This window comes from Festucalex cinctus, chromosome 14, assembly GCF_051991245.1.
Source record: "Festucalex cinctus isolate MCC-2025b chromosome 14, RoL_Fcin_1.0, whole genome shotgun sequence".
Taxonomy (NCBI): domain Eukaryota; kingdom Metazoa; phylum Chordata; class Actinopteri; order Syngnathiformes; family Syngnathidae; genus Festucalex; species Festucalex cinctus.
This window is the reverse complement of record NC_135424.1, coordinates 16207556-16225422: the sequence shown is the minus strand read 5'-3', so window position 1 is coordinate 16225422 and position 17867 is coordinate 16207556. Positions and strand designations below refer to the sequence as shown.

General features: G+C 38.8%; 1 protein-coding gene and 1 long non-coding RNA gene across 8 annotated transcripts in view; one reads left to right on the top strand and one right to left on the bottom strand.

Moving 5' to 3' along the window:
- The window catches only part of pde10a (phosphodiesterase 10A), a 60105-nt gene that overhangs the window by 31853 nt on the left and 10385 nt on the right, over positions 1 to 17867 (top strand). For 5 of the 7 annotated variants that reach the window (XM_077494964.1, XM_077494963.1, XM_077494966.1 and 2 more), the window contains 9 exons: positions 1904 to 2035; positions 11493 to 11521; positions 12291 to 12414; positions 13997 to 14046; positions 14150 to 14290; positions 14403 to 14558; positions 15806 to 15856; positions 16331 to 16389; positions 17767 to 17818. In XM_077494964.1, coding sequence (XP_077351090.1) covers positions 1904 to 2035; positions 11493 to 11521; positions 12291 to 12414; positions 13997 to 14046; positions 14150 to 14290; positions 14403 to 14558; positions 15806 to 15856; positions 16331 to 16389; positions 17767 to 17818 — 794 coding nt within the window. The remainder of the gene's footprint in view (positions 1 to 1903; positions 2036 to 11492; positions 11522 to 12290; positions 12415 to 13996; positions 14047 to 14149; positions 14291 to 14402; positions 14559 to 15805; positions 15857 to 16330; positions 16390 to 17766; positions 17819 to 17867) is intronic. The other 2 variants (XM_077494965.1, XM_077494968.1) reach the window with 1 other exon arrangement.
- LOC144001037 (uncharacterized) lies at positions 290 to 7532 on the bottom strand. The gene is made up of 3 exons (XR_013278359.1): positions 7285 to 7532; positions 2341 to 2536; positions 290 to 2004 (listed from the first exon to the last, which is right to left on the bottom strand). It is a non-coding gene; the product is annotated as an uncharacterized LOC144001037 (long non-coding RNA).

Genomic DNA, 17867 nt, shown 5'->3' with positions numbered 1-17867 from the left:
TTTAAGTGCTGCTTATGTACCTTCCTTATGTAGCAGTACCTTCCTTGTGTTCCAAATTGCACAAAAGTTTAAGCAATGCTGTGCTCCTGTTTCTGTCTACAGCAGCTCTCTTCCGCCCTCCCCCACCTCTTAAGTTGCTTTGATTTATTAAGCCATATTCCGCCGATTTGCGTCAGAGCTGGCCAGGAGTTTCATGAGGCCTTGCGCTTCTGAAGCCCTGTGTCTCGCGTCTGGACAGTGTCAGACTGCAGAGCTGCATCCTGCGCCCTCCGAAGCCTCCTTACATCTACCTTCCATTTCCTTATTTGCCTGCAAATGCAATCCCTGTGTGACCTTGACATGCACGTTTACTTCTGTGTTTGAACTAATGTTTCATTCATAGTAAAACATAGTGACTGATGTAAAGTCACCTGACTTTGGTGCATGCTGCGTGGGGTCAGTCACCCTAGTCCAGTGTGTAGTCCAAATATTGCCCCAAATGGGCAAATATTAAAAGCGCTGGCCTTAATCCTTCATATTAATCAAATGATAGCAAGACTTTGTGCTTTTCTATCTGTGTTTTAAAACATGAATGCACAATATATGCCTTTTTATTTTCATTTAATAAGTTTTATGTCATGAAGCAGTGTTTTAATAATTGTATAATATACTATAAAATATACATGTAATTATTTCTCAATGCCAATGGTGTACAAATAAAAGGTGCAGAATTGCTGCATAATTATTAGCAGAACAAATGCAAATGAGAAAAACACAGTAATACAGCTGCAAACTGTCTGAAATGTGAAATATTGTACAGTATACTTAAGAAATTGCAAGAACCTGCCACTGTGGAACCTAAATCATATGGAACTCTGATAAATGTCATCACATTATTGCTACTCTATATGGAGTAAATAACAGTATGTCCCACTATTTGCTGTTTTACTTTGTTAAACCCTTTTTGGTTCATACATTGGCAAAAAAATAATCCTCTTGGGACTTTTTCTATAATAATCTATTATTAATTTTAATTGTTGATTTATTTTTTTATTTTTTTATTTTTTTTCCAAAACGAGACTCAACTTATTTCCTCTTTGGTTGATGGTCAATTTAAAAAAAAACTGTGCTGTTGTGCTTCTTCCCACTAAAACTAATATTTCTTTTTGCATAGTATATTTGATTTGTGTGTGTATGTAATGGCAGACTGCCTTTCTTTACATAACAGCCAGGAGCACTTGTTTAGTTGGTCACCATCTATCCGAAGTATGGCATTTATTTGATTAATTGGATGGCATAAATTGTTGCACTGTGTCGATCTTTTGTCCGTATAATGCTGCTTTATATTTGAAAAAGGAAACTAAAACATTAATCCACTGTTGTCAAAAATGTGTTATTGTGGCTCACAGTTGAATGGTATTTTTGATGTGATGATGTCCTGTCCTGAATCAGTAGTTAGGCCGACCTAAACATGTTGGTTTCTCCAGCAGACGCCAGTGGTGTACTAGAAACAAATTCCCCTCAACAGAAATCTGGTAAAAGGCCTTTTCCCTGACAACAAAGACAGTAAACAGCAGCACTTAGCGACCTCTCAAGAACCTAATTGGCTATTAAGCACAATTGAGTTCTCCTTTATTCTGTTGCCTTTGTTGGGGGCTCCCATCCCTTGAGACACAGCTTGACTGTAAATATATAAGCATGGTCCGCCTGTATGAGTACTTAAAGGTGCTCCCATGAGTGCCTTACTGTAACAGCGTGTCACGTTGTCACACAAAGTAGTACTTCATCTTCCTATATCTTGTTTTCCTCCGAACTTCCCTAATATGTTTTTTTCCAAATCTCCTTGCATTAGTTATTCATGAGCACGGCTGTGCAGTAAGTGAGCTGCTGAACTAAAACTGTCTTTTGCTTCTGTGCTTCTCAGGCTTGACAGATGAGAAAGTGAAGGCCTACCTCTCTCTGCACCCGCAGATGCTGGATGACTTTGTGCTGGAGAGCGTGAGCGCCGAGACGTTGGACAGATGGCTGAAAAGGAAGACCAGCAGCAGGCCTGCAGGTTACACCCGCTAACACGCACACTCGTTCTCAAACGTGCTTTTCGGCATCACTTCGACGTCGCGATGGAAACTGCTTAGAAGAGTTATAACTTCTGTCATGTGTTCCTTTGGTTACAAGTTTGTACGTTTGAGTACACATAATCTCAAATAAGTCAACCACTAATATGAGCTGCCTCGAAATTCATTATATATATTCTCCTTTAATCGTCCAAGTGTGTGATAGACAGACGAAAGAAAGGGAACGGGGTTGTCAGTTGTTTACAGGTTGTTGGATGTGTTCAAGCGGTCCATGTTGAGTGTGTACCTCACTGCACTCAGCTAGCTGTTTCCCAGACCAACGGCGTCCATCAAGGGCCCACAGTGCTGGCGCACAGCCCAGTTGAGCTGCTGACGTCAGAGGCGTCCTCCAGAGACATGCAGCTCGGCTGAAGGGGGCCCAGGGGAGGAGAAGCGGAGGGCAGGGGTATGGGTTGTCGGCGGTGGCAGCGAGGGCGCTGGCTCTGGGTGTGTTGTAGCAAAAGAGGAAACTAGCGCAGGGTAGATTTGTCACATTTTTGTAGCAGCTCTCTTCATACAAATAGAAGGGTGTCCGTTTCTCAAGGCCCTGGTGGTAATCAAACTCTCTGGCGCCAAGTAGGAATAACTCAGTGGAGTCATTCGGCTTGGGTCAGTGCAGAGGAATCAGAGCAGAACTTTATCACAGAGCAGTGAGGGAGAAGATGTTAGATCATTTTACGGAGGAGTCTAGCCTGCTTGGTACAAAAACATGAAGAGACAATCAGCACCAAAGACAATTTTATACTTTCTGGCACTCGAACCGTTCACTACTTTCCACCAAGCTGTACAAATTTGTTCTCTTCAGTACTTTAAATATTTTATCGTGTTCCCATGTAAACGGTCCCAAAGTATACACAAGAATACCCCTTTGTTGTGGTCCTCTCTGCAATTTGATACACTTTGTTACACTTACAAACAAGGATTCAAAGCCATGTTTTCATACATCTTAAAGCTTGTAATATTTGGTGTTAATCTAAGAGGAACATGAGTAGAATATTCACAAGAAGTAACGGTAATGGTAGGTAACGCATGATAAAGCAGAAAGACCCTGCATGCTTTTGTTCAATTTTAGTGCGTGATCGAAGATCACTTCCTGTTACTGGTTAGCCTCTCACCCAAAGCTATAGCTACTCTATAGTAGTGGCCGTTATTTGTGAACAAAGGCTTTTGATTTGGATCATATAAAACTGGTGAGCTTGTATTTGAGTACAATCTGTTTGCGAGGTTTGACAAGGAGCACCGAAGATGTAGCCTGCTACAATAGCTTCTTCTTCATTAGCTAGCAAGCTGCTATCTGCTTGTCACGTCATCAAATGATGGCAACAGAAGGAACCTTGGAACAAATTATTCAAAATATATTTACTCTCAACAGTCACTCAAGTCTGGATATATGTCAGCTATTGGCAATCTGAATCTTACCATGGTGAACCACATGAAACCGTGCCACTTGGTTAGGTCAACATTAAATGTGTATTCTAAACACGTAATATTTGTATGTTAGTGGTGTGTCAAACGGGCAAGCAAACTAGCTTGGACTAGCACCAGTAATGATCCATAGGTGATAGGGGCATTCCTTTTGTACAGTATTTTTTCTCTTTTCGCATTTGCTGCTTCTTTAGCTATATCATGTTTTACTACTTCAGATCTTAACAACACATGGTTTCATGTGTAAGACCTAATTGTGAAATAAGGAATCACAAAGTGTTTATGACAAGCAAATACATTAGACTACTGTTGGAAAACCCTGTTGTTGTAACCCTTGGATTCCTTAATGAAGTCTTGACCCGAAGACCAGAAACTGTGTACTGTAAAGTGAAACTAAATCTAATAGAGCTGAAGCCCCGTACTATTTAAGAACAGACCTGAGAAGAATTGCTAATACATATACTGCACATACTGTAATGCTTTCACCTTATCTATAAACAGATACCAGCACCGGGCATCAGAACACAGGGATCAGTCAGGATTAGGCTCTCAAGAGACAGACACCATTGTTAGCAGGAGTTGATGCATTGTCAGGGTCGGGATCCAAGGCAAAGCATATTTTATGGCTTCTACCTGAATTAAATGCCAGTATCATGAACATCATTTAATTTGCTCCATATGCCGATTTTGTTCCTAAAGAAGGAATCTTTCCACAAGTAGTGCAGGCTTTAATGTAATAGAGTTAGAGTCTAATGTTAGGATCGGAAGTACAAGCGTAATTATTGTGATGTTTCGCTTTTGGTAAGCCACTTGGTGGTGGTGGTGGTGCTTTGACAACATAAATTTAAAGGGTGTGGAAGCCAACCTCATCACAGCCCTAGAGGAGCCTGGTTTCTCTGCTATACGCAAAACCAACTGCATGCCAACCATGCAAAACCCCCAGTCTGCTCGTTTTGCCTCTGGAACCGTGACGCCAGCCGACCTCTGTCCCTCACATGGTCTGGAACACCACTTGAGCACTGCCCCAACCCAATCTTGGAGTCACTCTAGACCGCACACACTCTTACAAGAGCCAACAATGCCAAATCTAAAGTTGAGACCGAAAATAACATCTTACGGAAATTGAGAAACTCAAAATGGAGAGCCACACAATTCACCCAAAGACTGCTCTAGCTCTGTGGTATTCACCAGAAGAATATGCCTTGCCCTGGCTGTGAGAGATCCGCTGACACTAAGAAACTACACTCGACCCTGAACAACATCTGACGCTTGCTCACGGGATGCCTGAAATCCACCAACACAGACAGCTTACATCCCCTTGCTGGTATTGCACCTTCCAGCGTTTGACCGGAAGTTACAAGCCAAGTTAAAAAGACAAAGACCTCAATAGATGATTGGCACAATCTTCATGGACTTCAACCCCCAACACAAGGACTGACGTCAAGAATGAGCTTGTCCAACTCCTAAACAACATCCTGGGAGGAAACCGCAGACTCCAGCTCTGATTGGGAAAGGAACTCCCACCAGTTAAACTTTCAGAATCATGGACCCAATGGAAAACCCTGAATTGTTTGAGATCAAGGACAGGACGATCCAAGTTTACTCTTCAGAAATGGGGCTACAAGACTGAACCAACCATCTGTGAATGTAGAGAAGCAGACCACACCATGGAGCACTGCCTCACCTGCCTTATACTAACCAAATCCTGTAGCCAGAAAAACCTTGCAGTGTTCAATACACCTGCATAGATCTGTGTGAAGAAATGGGAGACTGCTATATAGCACCGCTTCAAAGAAACCAAAAGAAGAAGGGGCGTCGCCTATGAGTTAATTAGCAACCTTTATTTTGTTGCAGTGTTTTTTCAAACAACAAAAATCCAAATTTAAATCAAATCCCACCTTTTAAAAAGTCTCTCTGATAGGGCGTGACTTACATGTTAACTCCCTCACAGAGCCTGTTAGCATTACCAGTTACCGTCCAACCAACAGTTTACATTAGCATTGTATCCAGTTCCATGAGGCGTATAAAATAGTACCTGAATACAAAGTAGGCCTCAGCCATCAATTTTCTTGATCAGTGTTTACTTGACAAGACGTTTTTTTATTTTATTTTATGCACAACAGCTGCTAACTAGCTTACAAAAGCAAAGTAGGCAAAGTATTGCCCAGTTAGCGACTTTTCCTCGACCCCACTAGCGAAAAGTTTTCCCAAAAAGCCACTAGTGTATTTAATTTTTGCGAAGAAACAGATAAAATGAGTAAAGTCATTTTCACATAGTTTTGCATGACATTTAACATGTTGGAAACATTTGACGTGTGTGATTCCAAGACACAAATATTTTTCCAAGCTCTCCTGCCTCACCTGTACAACGAGAGAAGACCATGAGCCAACAGATGTAGTTATCCGAGCCATGCAGTTTACAGCTCATTTTCTTATGTTAAATGGTTGAACATAAAATTTTTGAAAAAGGTTTTTCATAGCAGGAACCGTTTTCCAAGTGGACTCACAAAAAAGGAAACAAAAAAAGCTGCACAACCCTTTATTTAATGCTTAGCCTATTCAAACTTTTTTTGTAAAACAGACTTTATATTTACGAATTATCAATTGACACTCTTTTTCTTTTGTTCTATTTACACATTTGTAGTAATAAAAGCAGCTGTTTTCGTTTAAAGTTTTAATTCTCTAATAGCCATATTTATAGTGACACTTTTAAGAGCTGATGAGTTTTTATATTGTTTCTAAGCTCAGCGGGCCCTGTCATCATGTGATCAACACTGAGTTAACTGCTTCCTGGAAGCAGTCCCTGCAGCGTGTCCCGTTCTTTCTTATCATGTGATGGACAACATTGGATTACATCAGATTTACCCACAAGTGTTTGTGTGTGTGCGTTGTGTGTGCGTGAAAAAGAGATAGAGAGAGGGAGACATTTTGATGTACACGTCTATTTTTGCACACATTTACTCTTTTCGCATTTACTATTTTATTCATCATCTCATAGGTTTTATATATATTTACATATGTATATATGTACACCCACACACGCACACACACGCACACGCACCCCCCCGCAGTATATTAGAGGTACGCATCTCTCCAATAAGACGATTTGTCTTAATATATTTCTAAGTAGAATGATTTAGTTCAGTTCAATGCACTCACACCTAATCAATCAAAACTGATTTTCCGATTCAAATCGCTTTTCGTTACATCCCTAACAGGTATTTATAATCACTTTTAGGGGAGTGTCAATTATTCACAAATATTCACTATTTATGGCAGTGATCAGTCCATATACCCAACGGATAGAGTCCACTGTAGTTCTATTGAATTGTGGTAAACCAGATCAGGAGGGTTGACCATCCCAATGCCGCTTTGAGAAAGTGTTTTAAAAATATGTATTCTGTTTCAGATTAGACGCTTTCAACTGAGCCTAAAGGGCAAGCGTGTTAAGCAGCTGATTCCCCATTTTAGTTCAGAGTCTGGATCGCAGTGACACACAGACAAAGATGCGTTTGTGTGGCATGCCCTAGTTCCACATACCCCCCACTGGTGGGATAAGAGCTCCGTCTCACCTGCAGGGCTTGCCACCAGAGTGAGGGAGGGGATGCGGGTGCGCATGCCAGCACAACAAAACACTCTTTTGGTTCAGCTTCAAATGCTGGAAAAGTGTTGTTTGAAATGCAGCTAAGAAACAACTTGTGCTAGAAAGCCTAAACGTTAGTGATACACAACGACTGTTGTATGAGGGGAAATCGATTTGCCCCACCTTTTGCAAGTAGGAACTCCATCTCCGGGTGGTAGATCTGTAATTTCAAACTTGCCAGATTTCTGGAGTGCAGCAGAAGACATCATCACCAGCCACTACAGTATGTCCTCCATAAACGAGGTCAATTGAAGACCACCACTAGGCTGACGCGTATCGAGCGCTGAGTCAGTCTGGCTGCTCAGTGTCCTGTGGGAGATTATGTAACCGTGGCAGCAGATCAATAAAGCTCCCGTCAATGATCCTGCAAGTTAGACGCAGCCGAATGAGGGATTGTGCATAGCTGAAAGGTCTCAGTCCAGAGTAATGTCCACACACCTTCTCATTCATGTTTGTGTCCTCAACAACAGTCCACCAGAGAGCTTTGAATTTCACTATTCTGACTGTAGTTTGTTTTTCACTTTGATAAAGTCTGAAAAACTCTTGTTCATTTTTTAAAGCAATTTTCACACTACAGTAGATGACTTCTCTAGAGTTATTAGATTGATTTGTATGGAGTTAAATTGGGGCCAAAAGTTTTGTACTTGAAAAAATAAAACTTGAAACTGAAAATTGTTGTGTTGAGCTTGAATTTCACAAAATATAAAAAGGTATTCAAAATAAAAATAAGCATGTGAAAAGTTTTTTCGTGTCAAAATTAATTTTGATTCACTTCGGTCCTGCCTTTGAATAAATTATTTATATCATTTTTTGCTTCCATATATATTTTGACATTTGAGGTCTTATTTTTTTCAGTTGCATGTTTTTTTCTTTTCAGATTCAGATCTTATTTTTTTGGGTTTCAACACATTTTTTCAGTTTCAAAACTTTTTTTTTCACTTTCTGATCTTTTTTTTTTTTCAGTTTCAAGTCTCTTTTTTTTCAGTTTCAGACTTTTGGCCCGAATGTTACGTGGAGGCGTGGTGCCTAATTTTGGTGAATTTGATCAAGGAACAGGCCATTTAACCTACTGAATGGAGTCAGCTGTGTTCATGCCCATGACCTCACCAAACACCAATGTTTAAATTAGCCAGCTTGCACACGTCTGGAAATTACCAACACCCGGTCTAACCTGCCTCTGCACATACTGTACTTAGACTGAATATTAATAATGAATATTGCATTTTCTTTTTCTTTTCTTTTTTTCTTCAATTCCAATGTAGCACAGTATATTTAGATCAGGGGTGGCTAAACGTTTTCTTCTAAGGGCCACAGACAGAACAATTGAAGTATGCGAGAGCGACTATGATATTTTTTTTTACTTTAATAAACACACTAAAAACAGTCCATCAATATATATACACTACACCTTTCCATTAAAGGTGAGAGGATATATACTTGTAGTTTTTCATGATTTTGAGGTAGTCTGCAGACCTGTATCCTACTAGAATAGATATGTCCATGCCCTGAGTAGATTTCAATACTGAAAATAACAGAAATCTGTAAGACGACAACAATCTTTAGGGCAGATTTTTACTTGGGGATCATGCTGTAATTTCTCAGGAATAACATTTTTTGCGTGTGCAAAAAAAAGAAAAAAAAGAAATTCAGGTGGAATATTATGCAGTACACACAAAATTAACAAAATTCATCACATCACATAGACGTTATATGTAATATAATATCGTATAACATACAACTGCATGTTAGTTTCAAGAAGTTACAGTAATTAATAATGCAAGATATGCACACAAAAAAAAAATTTTTGTGTGTGTGTGTGTTGCGGGTCGATATGTATTCGACGGTGGGCCACAAATGGCCCCTGGGCCGTAGTTTGGACTCTTCTGATTTAGACATCTTGCATAGTTTCCCATCCCTTGTAATCTAATATTTACTGTGGACTACATATGGCAACGGATATAATTTTAGGTCATACTGCATCCAGACTGTGTTGGAATTCCCGTCATTCACTTAGCATTGGATTTCATTCCATTATTATTCAAATCAAATTCCCATATTGGATTCTTCAGTAACAAAGAATAGTCACGCACTATGATGCTCTTTCGTCATATATTTGAGCTGTAAACCACTACTAGTTTATAGCGTTTAAATCTACTATGCAACAGGCATCAAAAAGTCATTTTTGAAACAAAAGAAATGCTCGGAAAAAAAGATGGTTTGTCTTATTTTGTCTCAAAGGCTTTGCATTCTTTAAGTGCAGTTCCCTGTCCTGTGTTTGACGTCACACATGGCCAGGGGTTGACTTTAAATAGCTCTCACGGCTAAGTTAGGAAGCTAAGGGAGGCATGTTTAAAACAGCAAACAATGTGGCCGACTGTAATTCTTTCTTCGCATGCACAGAGGGTTGTTTCAAAGCTTACACCAGCTTGAGTCAGCAAGATTTCTTTTCTCCAATGCACCCGAGGCTTTGCATGGTTGGATCACATGAAATGTTATCAAAGCGATCGGAGCACTTTCTGCTCTTGTGCTCTGTTGACTCATGTGCGTTGAAGACCGCTCAAACTGTGTGAATGATTTTATTTTCATCCCAAGTAGCACTCCCAGAGTGTAAATCCAGTAATTGTTATCATTGGCTATCATCAAATATTGTCAATGTCTACATCCAAAGTCAATTTTCGTGTATTTACTGTCTTCTCAATAGCCTCAAATCCCTTCAGGAATTTGCCCAAGAGGTCTCGGAATTTTCTACTTGTCAAGTAAAATGATTTCTCTCTGGATTTTGCTTTTAATAGCATCATAATTGAAACAAATGTCTCCCAGAGTAAAAGAAGAGGAAATATAAATCGACAATTTATGTGCAATTCGTAGTCCTTTTTTTAATTTATTCATTCATGTGTAGTGTTGCAAACAGTGCTGAGAATTGACCCAGCCTTCAAATGGCCATTTCCTGTGGCGCATCCTGTTGTTTGCATTATTGCTGGAAAAACTTGATATACAGTAAATATTTGTATAAGGTATGGACTTACATCCAAGAATAGTCCTTTATATATAGACTACAAGTGATTTGCAAGTAGGTTGTACCACCACTGGTGTGGTCACTTGACAACTATAGTCCATCAGTGAAGTTACATGTTGGTTAATTTAAAAGTGACTGTTCTCCTTCTCCACGTTACTCACATAAAAATATTTCTTTCATTAGCCAACCAATTGCTCACTCATGTAGCAGCAGCAAAGAAAGCCCACCAGAATTATATTAGCATACAAATATCCAATTAAAGGATTCTTTGTGGCTGAACACTTCCTTGTATCCAAAATGTTTCTTCAGGTCATAGTCCCCAGATTGAATTCTCTGGAGGAAGTGGCAACTACAGGGTTGTCACATGTGAGTCATTTGCTCCTAAAATGTCTCTGACGAGTGGTGGCTTTCATAACGAAGCAGACGACTAAAAATAAATGTTATGTGCTACTTGACACTACAGTGACAAAAATTGTAAAACTGGTTCTTTATTGTTGATAAATACAATGGAATTATTGTTATTGATACCACCAATTTCTTACTTTGTTTTCACGGTTCTGTTCTCCACACGAGATAATATGCCCATTATAAGATTATTTTTGATCGATTTGCTACAATAGAGCCAAATGAGACGCTGGTCGAGAAAAACTGTTCAGGTAGTTTGGTTTCTCCAACATAGGGTCTTGTCGTACTGAGACATTATTCACCATTGAACCCTAAAAATACAGTAATATTATTTAATTACCATGTTTGTCAGAATCAGATTTATTGGGCAAGTATGTGTAAAAACGCTCAAGAAATTTGTCTTCAGTCGCAACTTGTCCAAGCAACAGGAAAAATAAAAATGACCAACAGAGGGCGACAGAATGGGAAGCCTTGCAGTTTGCTAATTAGCGCCCCGAGTTTCTTAGCTAATTTGACTGTATTTAGAGTGGGACCAAATAGACTGAGTTTTAGAGTAATATTTACACTTGGAAGAGAGTAAAATAAAGAATTGGAAAACAAATAAAAGTGACTCAAGGGTGTAGGAACAAACTCACGACCTTTGGCTTGACAGACAGTCGACCTACTGCCTGAGCCACGCAGCTCCTGCTTTCTGCTAGTATATTGCTCGAGTGACTTTTATTTTCTTCCTACTGTAAATCTTAGCTTACTCTAAAACTGAGTCTATTTGGTCCCTCTCTAAATAGAGTCCAATTTACACTTCAGATTTTACTGTGTAGTAATCCTATACACAATGCTAACTTGGTTATCGTTGGTTTTCCTTGATGTATTGAAAAAGATTTTGTCTCATATGTTTGCTTTCTTTTCACAGATGACACGTCGTCCAAAGAGGTCAGCAGGGTAAGTTTTGCCTCAGTGTCCAGATATACCTTTGTATGTTACATAATGTGGAAAAATAAGCAACATTTTGTGATTTCTCACAATCTGGAGTTTGTCATTTGATGGCACACAAATATTAACTTGACAGTTAGACAAATGTCCCTTGCGCAACCACACCCAGCTCAAACCTTATTCTGACGCCTCTCTGCCCACAGGGATCAGTATCTCAGTCCACTTAGTGGGATTCATGACCTCAATGAAAGCGACTTACAAACCCATATACGCAGAAAAAAATGAGGGCCGCTCAACCTTTCGGTGCGTCATCCATACGTCTTTGCAAACAGGATGTGGGAGGGTCGAATGGATCCCTAGAGGGAGGCTTTCTAGTGCGCCGCTCTCCCCGCCGCGCCCCCGTCCTCACCCTCCCTTCAGGCGCAGACATGACAGGTCTTCGGCCCTGTGCGAGGCAGGAGGTCCGCCTGTTACGTAAGCACACTTTTCAGAGCATCAAAGCTCGACAGCGCTTTAATCAGAGCTGTGAGGATTCGGTGGCCCCCTCTCGGGATACGGGGTTGGTGATCCCTCAGCTGGAATGCGGCGATGAGGGAGCAGGTTAAGCGTGAGGATGCGGCTAATGTTGTGATAAAAGGTTCTCCCTTTGAGAATGGTGGGAAGATCCTGGTTCAGTCAACCACAACAAAAAATCCTTGCAGTTGTTTTCGATATATTTCATTGTTGTTCACGTAAAGTGGATAGTATGGAAAGCAATTTTTGGTGTTTTTGTGTCTAGCAGTACCAGGATGCGAACATGCAGGGTGTGGTGTATGAACTCAACAGCTACATGGAGCAGCGCTTGGACACTGGAGGAGACAACAAGCTGTTGCTCTATGAACTCTGCAGCATTGTTAAAACAGGTACAAGATGATGTTAAGTTTAGTTAGCTGCTTTCATTTATTAAATTAGTTGCCGAATGAGTCATACACTTAAACGTCTTCTTTGGATACTTTCCTATCAAGAAATAAAGATGACTATGAGTAACTGTAAATATCTCAGCTACTGTTCACTGTTCACACAGATGTTACAAAGTTACCCTAACTACTAAGTTCTGTAGCCAACCTGAACAGTAGCACAAAAGCATGTACACAGGTTTTCAGATTTATTGGTGCAGAGGCTCAATGTATGAGCATCCAAGATGATGATGTATTGACAGTTAGTCTTAAACTCCAGTGTTACTTGAGATTAAGTCATATTATTATTATTTGTGAAAATATGGAAGCAACATTATCTGCGATTGTCTGGCAACCCTGTGATTGGCTGGCAACCAGTTCAGGTTGTACCCCGCCTAATGCCCGAAGCCAGTTGGGATAGGCTCCAGCACCCCCTGCGACCCTCGTGAGGAAGAAGCGGTTAAGAAAATGGATGGATGGATGGATGGATGGATGGATGTCTGACAACCAGCTTAGAGTGTACCCTACCTGCCTGTCGCATTAAGTCAGCTTGGATAAATACCAACTTGACAGTGTCCCTAATGAAGACAAGTAGCCTACTGTAAATGGATGGATGGAAAGTGTTACCTATATAGCTACGATAACTATGTAAAAAAATAAAATAAAATAATCGCAGGGTCCCCAAAATTGTTATATTTACAAACAATGTACCAGTACATTATAAATTTACATTTTTGCCGTTGCAACATTATTAGTTAAATATTACAAGTAAAAAGAATTATTTTAAAAATGTATTTTTGTAAAGTGAAGTCCAGAAAGACTATTATTATTTTTTAAATTAAAAACAAGTAGCAAATTTATGTTAAGTGAAATCTTGGAAAGACTCATTATTTTTTAAATTAAAGTAAAAAAGGTTGTCTTTATTTTATTTTTCATAAAAACAAACTTTGTTCTTCAATGGCACTATTAAATTGCATTTCCATTTAAGTGGCAAAACCGGTATCTGCTAAATGTAACTAATAAAGTAACTTGTGATCTAACCTAGTTACTTTTTAAAGCAAGTTATCAGTAAAGTAACTAAGTTACTTTTCAAAGCGAATAGTCTATAAAGTAACTTAGTTAGTTAATCTTTCATCTAAAAACTGCTTCAAACATCAAAGTGTATGTAGGGATGGAAGAATGTTGATTTGTTGTGATTGTATTGTATTGGTGTTAATGTTTTATGTTATGTTTGGGGGGGGGTTTGTGTTCTGTAAAGCACTTTGTGACAGTTCAGGCTGTTTGAAAGCGCTATATAAATAAACTTGAGTTGAGTTGAAAATTTTGAAGCAAGTAATCTGTAAGGTAACTAAGTTACTTTTAAAAGTGAGTAGTCTGTAAAATAACTGTTACTTTTTTAAGCAAGTACCCTAGCCTGGAATCTATAAAATTACTTTTCAAGGTAACTGACAATAGCAACAACAATAAAGGATCTATTTGAACAACTTGACCATCTGTGATGGCACTAACCTGTTTCCACTTGATCACGTGTGTCTTACTGTTACTGCAGCAACAAAAGCTGATGGATTTGCACTTTACTTTTTGGGAGAATGCAACAATGTAAGTGCTAGACAATTAATGACACAATTCCTAAGCAACTGTAGTTTTGTGTTTGATATTTTTCTTCATACTTTTGTCTTTTCTTTCCCATGCTTCCAATCAGAGTTTATGTTTGTTCACCCCAACAAGGACCAAGGATGGTCCCCCAAGCCTTGTCCCATCTGGGCCCATCGCATTCGGGACAACCATTGCAGCTCATGTTGCCAAGACTCGCAAAACACTTTTAGTAGAAGACATCATGGGGGTAATAATTAATTTTGTTAATTTTGTTCACTGAGGAAGAAAGGTGCATGCATATATATAGTAAACTATGAGACCACTTTCATAAACGACCTTCATGGTCTTTTGTGTTACAGGACGAGCGCTTCCCAGATGGCACAGGGCAGGACTCAGGGATCCGTGTTCATTCTGTCTTGTGCCTCCCCATCCTCACTGCCATTGGGGACCTCATCGCCATACTGGAGCTGCGTCGGCACTGGGGAAAGGAGCCGTTCAACCTCAGTCACCAAGAGGTCAGTGCCGCCCACTAGACAAAAACAGCAGATTTGAAAGATTTAGTCAAGACTGGCATTCATCTGAAACTCAATTCTCAACTCAATTTATTTATTTATTTTTACATTACGGATCTATGAAGCAAATAATTCCCATAATACAGATGTTGGTTTTTGTAACAGTGAGGTCAATTCCTTTATTAGGGTTTGCAACTAAATATTTAAAGTTTCACACACTCAATTTATTCATTTCCGCAAATCTAAAAATGTGGTGTTTTGTTACAAATAATGTTGTCTTCTAAGTGGTGGATCTGATCCAGATGTAATAACTGGAAATAAAATCTGAACTGCTGCGCTCTTGTCTCATATTTATCTTTTGAAGTCAAACCTCTTTAAGGCCAAAATCAAAACACACCTGTTCACCATTTCAGACTCCCCCTCGTCAAGTAAAGTCAGTCCATTTACTATAATGATGGTTGTAGGGTTTTTAATTCACTTTTGCTTTGACTTTACTGTTTGAATATACGGTGTTATTGTGTACTTAGAAAGGTACTCTTATTTATATATATATATATATATATATATATATATATATATATATATATATATATATATATATATATATATATATATATATATATATATATATATATATATATATATATATATATATATATATATATATATATATATATAATCATTATGTTATTGTTGTAAAACTAAAAAACTAAAGCCTACTTTTGAAGGGGTGTGAATAAAACTATATTAGCATGAACGCTCATGTGAACAATTCCAACAAAAATCCAGCATATTCAGAAAAAAAAGGTTGGAAGGCTACATAAAATGCATTTAAATCAACATTTCTCTTGTGGATTTTTCAAATTAGTCCAATAAACTGAATTAGATTAAATCTAAATTAAAATTGAATGTCAATCCATCCATCCATTTTCTTGACCGCTTATTCCTCACAAGGGTTGCGGGGGGTGCTGAAGCTTATCTCAGCTGGCTTTGGGCAGTAGGCGGGGGACACCCTGGACTGGTTGCCAGCCAATCGCAGAAAATTTCAACTTTCTTTAAAAGACGTTTTAATCAACTTTGTTTTTGACAAAATCCTACTATTTCTTGTGAAAAGTGCATGAAACAAGTTTATGTTTATTTATTATTGTTCAAATGTGAAAACAAATTAGCAACGCTGTTTTCAAAAGTGTCCTTCAATTCATGTTGTGTTAACACCAAATATGAGAGTAAAGCTTGAGCTTTTTTTTCAGGTTGCAACAGCAAACCTAGCGTGGGCGTCAGTTGCCATTCATCAAGTACAGGTGAGCAAATGTCCACTGGGACCTGTGAACACTGTTGCAAATGCAATGTACTTGATGATTATTATGTTAGCAGCATTGTTTGTTCTGGTTCTGCTCTGCTGTTTTTAATGGAGAAATCCACTGTGTACTGGAACGGGGTTGTGACCGGCCTCTGTCCAATCAGCTAAGCCGTAGATTCAACAAACAGGTCTCCGAGGACGTCATTACGCCCCGGCATTGTTTTTATGCGAACCCGTAGCATAACACCTAAGAGAAGCAGCGTCCCACTGCAGGACTGGCCGCAGTGGGCCTCTGAGTCTCTGTGAGCTGCATATAGGACTGCAGCGCGTGGAACTCCTGGGCTGGCTGCTCGCTGCAAAACACTGTCTTTTAGTGGACATGTTGGTGTGTTTGGAGTACAAGCAGGATACCGCGAGTGTGCTGTGGTAAACGTGTGACTTGACGTATGACCTGACCTACTTCTTCTTCTTGTAGGTGTGCCGAGGCCTCGCTAAACAGACGGAGCTCAATGACTTCCTCTTAGATGTGTCAAAGTAAGAGTCACACTAAATTTAGTCCTAGCATTAGCATAATAGCTATGGAGGACCAAAACTACCAAAATTAAAAATAAATAAATGACTAAATAAATAAATAAATGACTAAATAAATAAATAAAAAATGAATGACTAACAGTGAAAATAAAAATATTAAGATAAAATACATTCAAAAATGAAATAAAAATAAATAAATATAAATGGCAAAAACACAAAAAGAGATTCAAAAAATAAATATAAACATAAATGTTGAAATAAATATATGAATAGAATTAAATATCAATCAATAAATAAAAACGCTCTGCTCTCACGTTAATTTATCTCATGCTGCAGACGCTCTGCCAGGATGAAATGTTATTCAAATGAGGTGGCGGTCCTAAGCATGTCTTGGGGTGGACGCCACCGTTGCAAACTTCCTTTCATTGGTCGGGTGAGCGGCTCGGCGAGCAAGGAAGTCTCGTTGGCTTGCATGGAGAGCTCCAGCAATGGATGACGATCTTTTGCACTGTCACCACAATTATATTCATATATTTATTTTTGTATTTATTTTAGCATTTATTTTTGTAAATCTCTCATTTTTCTTGTATTTATTTTTACTTTATATATGTATTATATATATATATATATATATATATATATATATATATATCCATCCATCCATCCATCCATTTTCTTGACCGCTTATTCCTCACAAGGGTCGCGGGGGGTGCTGGCGCCTATCTCAGCTGGCTCTGGGCAGTAGGCGGGGGACACCCTGAACTGGTTGCCAACCAATCACAGGGCACACAGAGACGAACAACCATCCACACTCACACGCACACCTAGGGACAATTAGGAGTGCCCAATTAACCTGCCATGCATGTCTTTGGAATGTGGGAGGAGACCGGAGTACCCGGAGAAGACCCACGCGGACACGGGGAGAACATGCAAACTCCACCCAGGAAGGTCCGAGCCTGGACTCGAACCGGAGACCTCAGAACTGGGAAGCGGACGTGCTAACCACTCGACTACCGTGCCGCCCATATATATATATATATATATATATATATATATATATATATATATATATATATATATATATATATATATATATATATATATATATATATATATATATATATATATATATATATATATATATATTATATATATATATATATATATATATATATATTTGTTTGTTTATTTAGTCTTTTGGGTTTTTTTTAATATCTGTTTTTATTTTCACTTTAGTCATTTATTTATTTATTTAGTCATTTATTTATTTTTTATTTTGTCAGTTTTGGTCATCCATAAATAGCAAGCTAAGAGTATGCGCTCACTTTCATGTCTTGAATGTTTTGCAAACGTCATGTATCATTTCTTCTCTTCTGACAGAACATACTTTGATAATATTGTGGCAATAGATTCTCTACTTGAACACATTATGGTAAGTGGGATTCTTGTTTGTTTACTTCATGTTCCTCAAAGCACCTAAA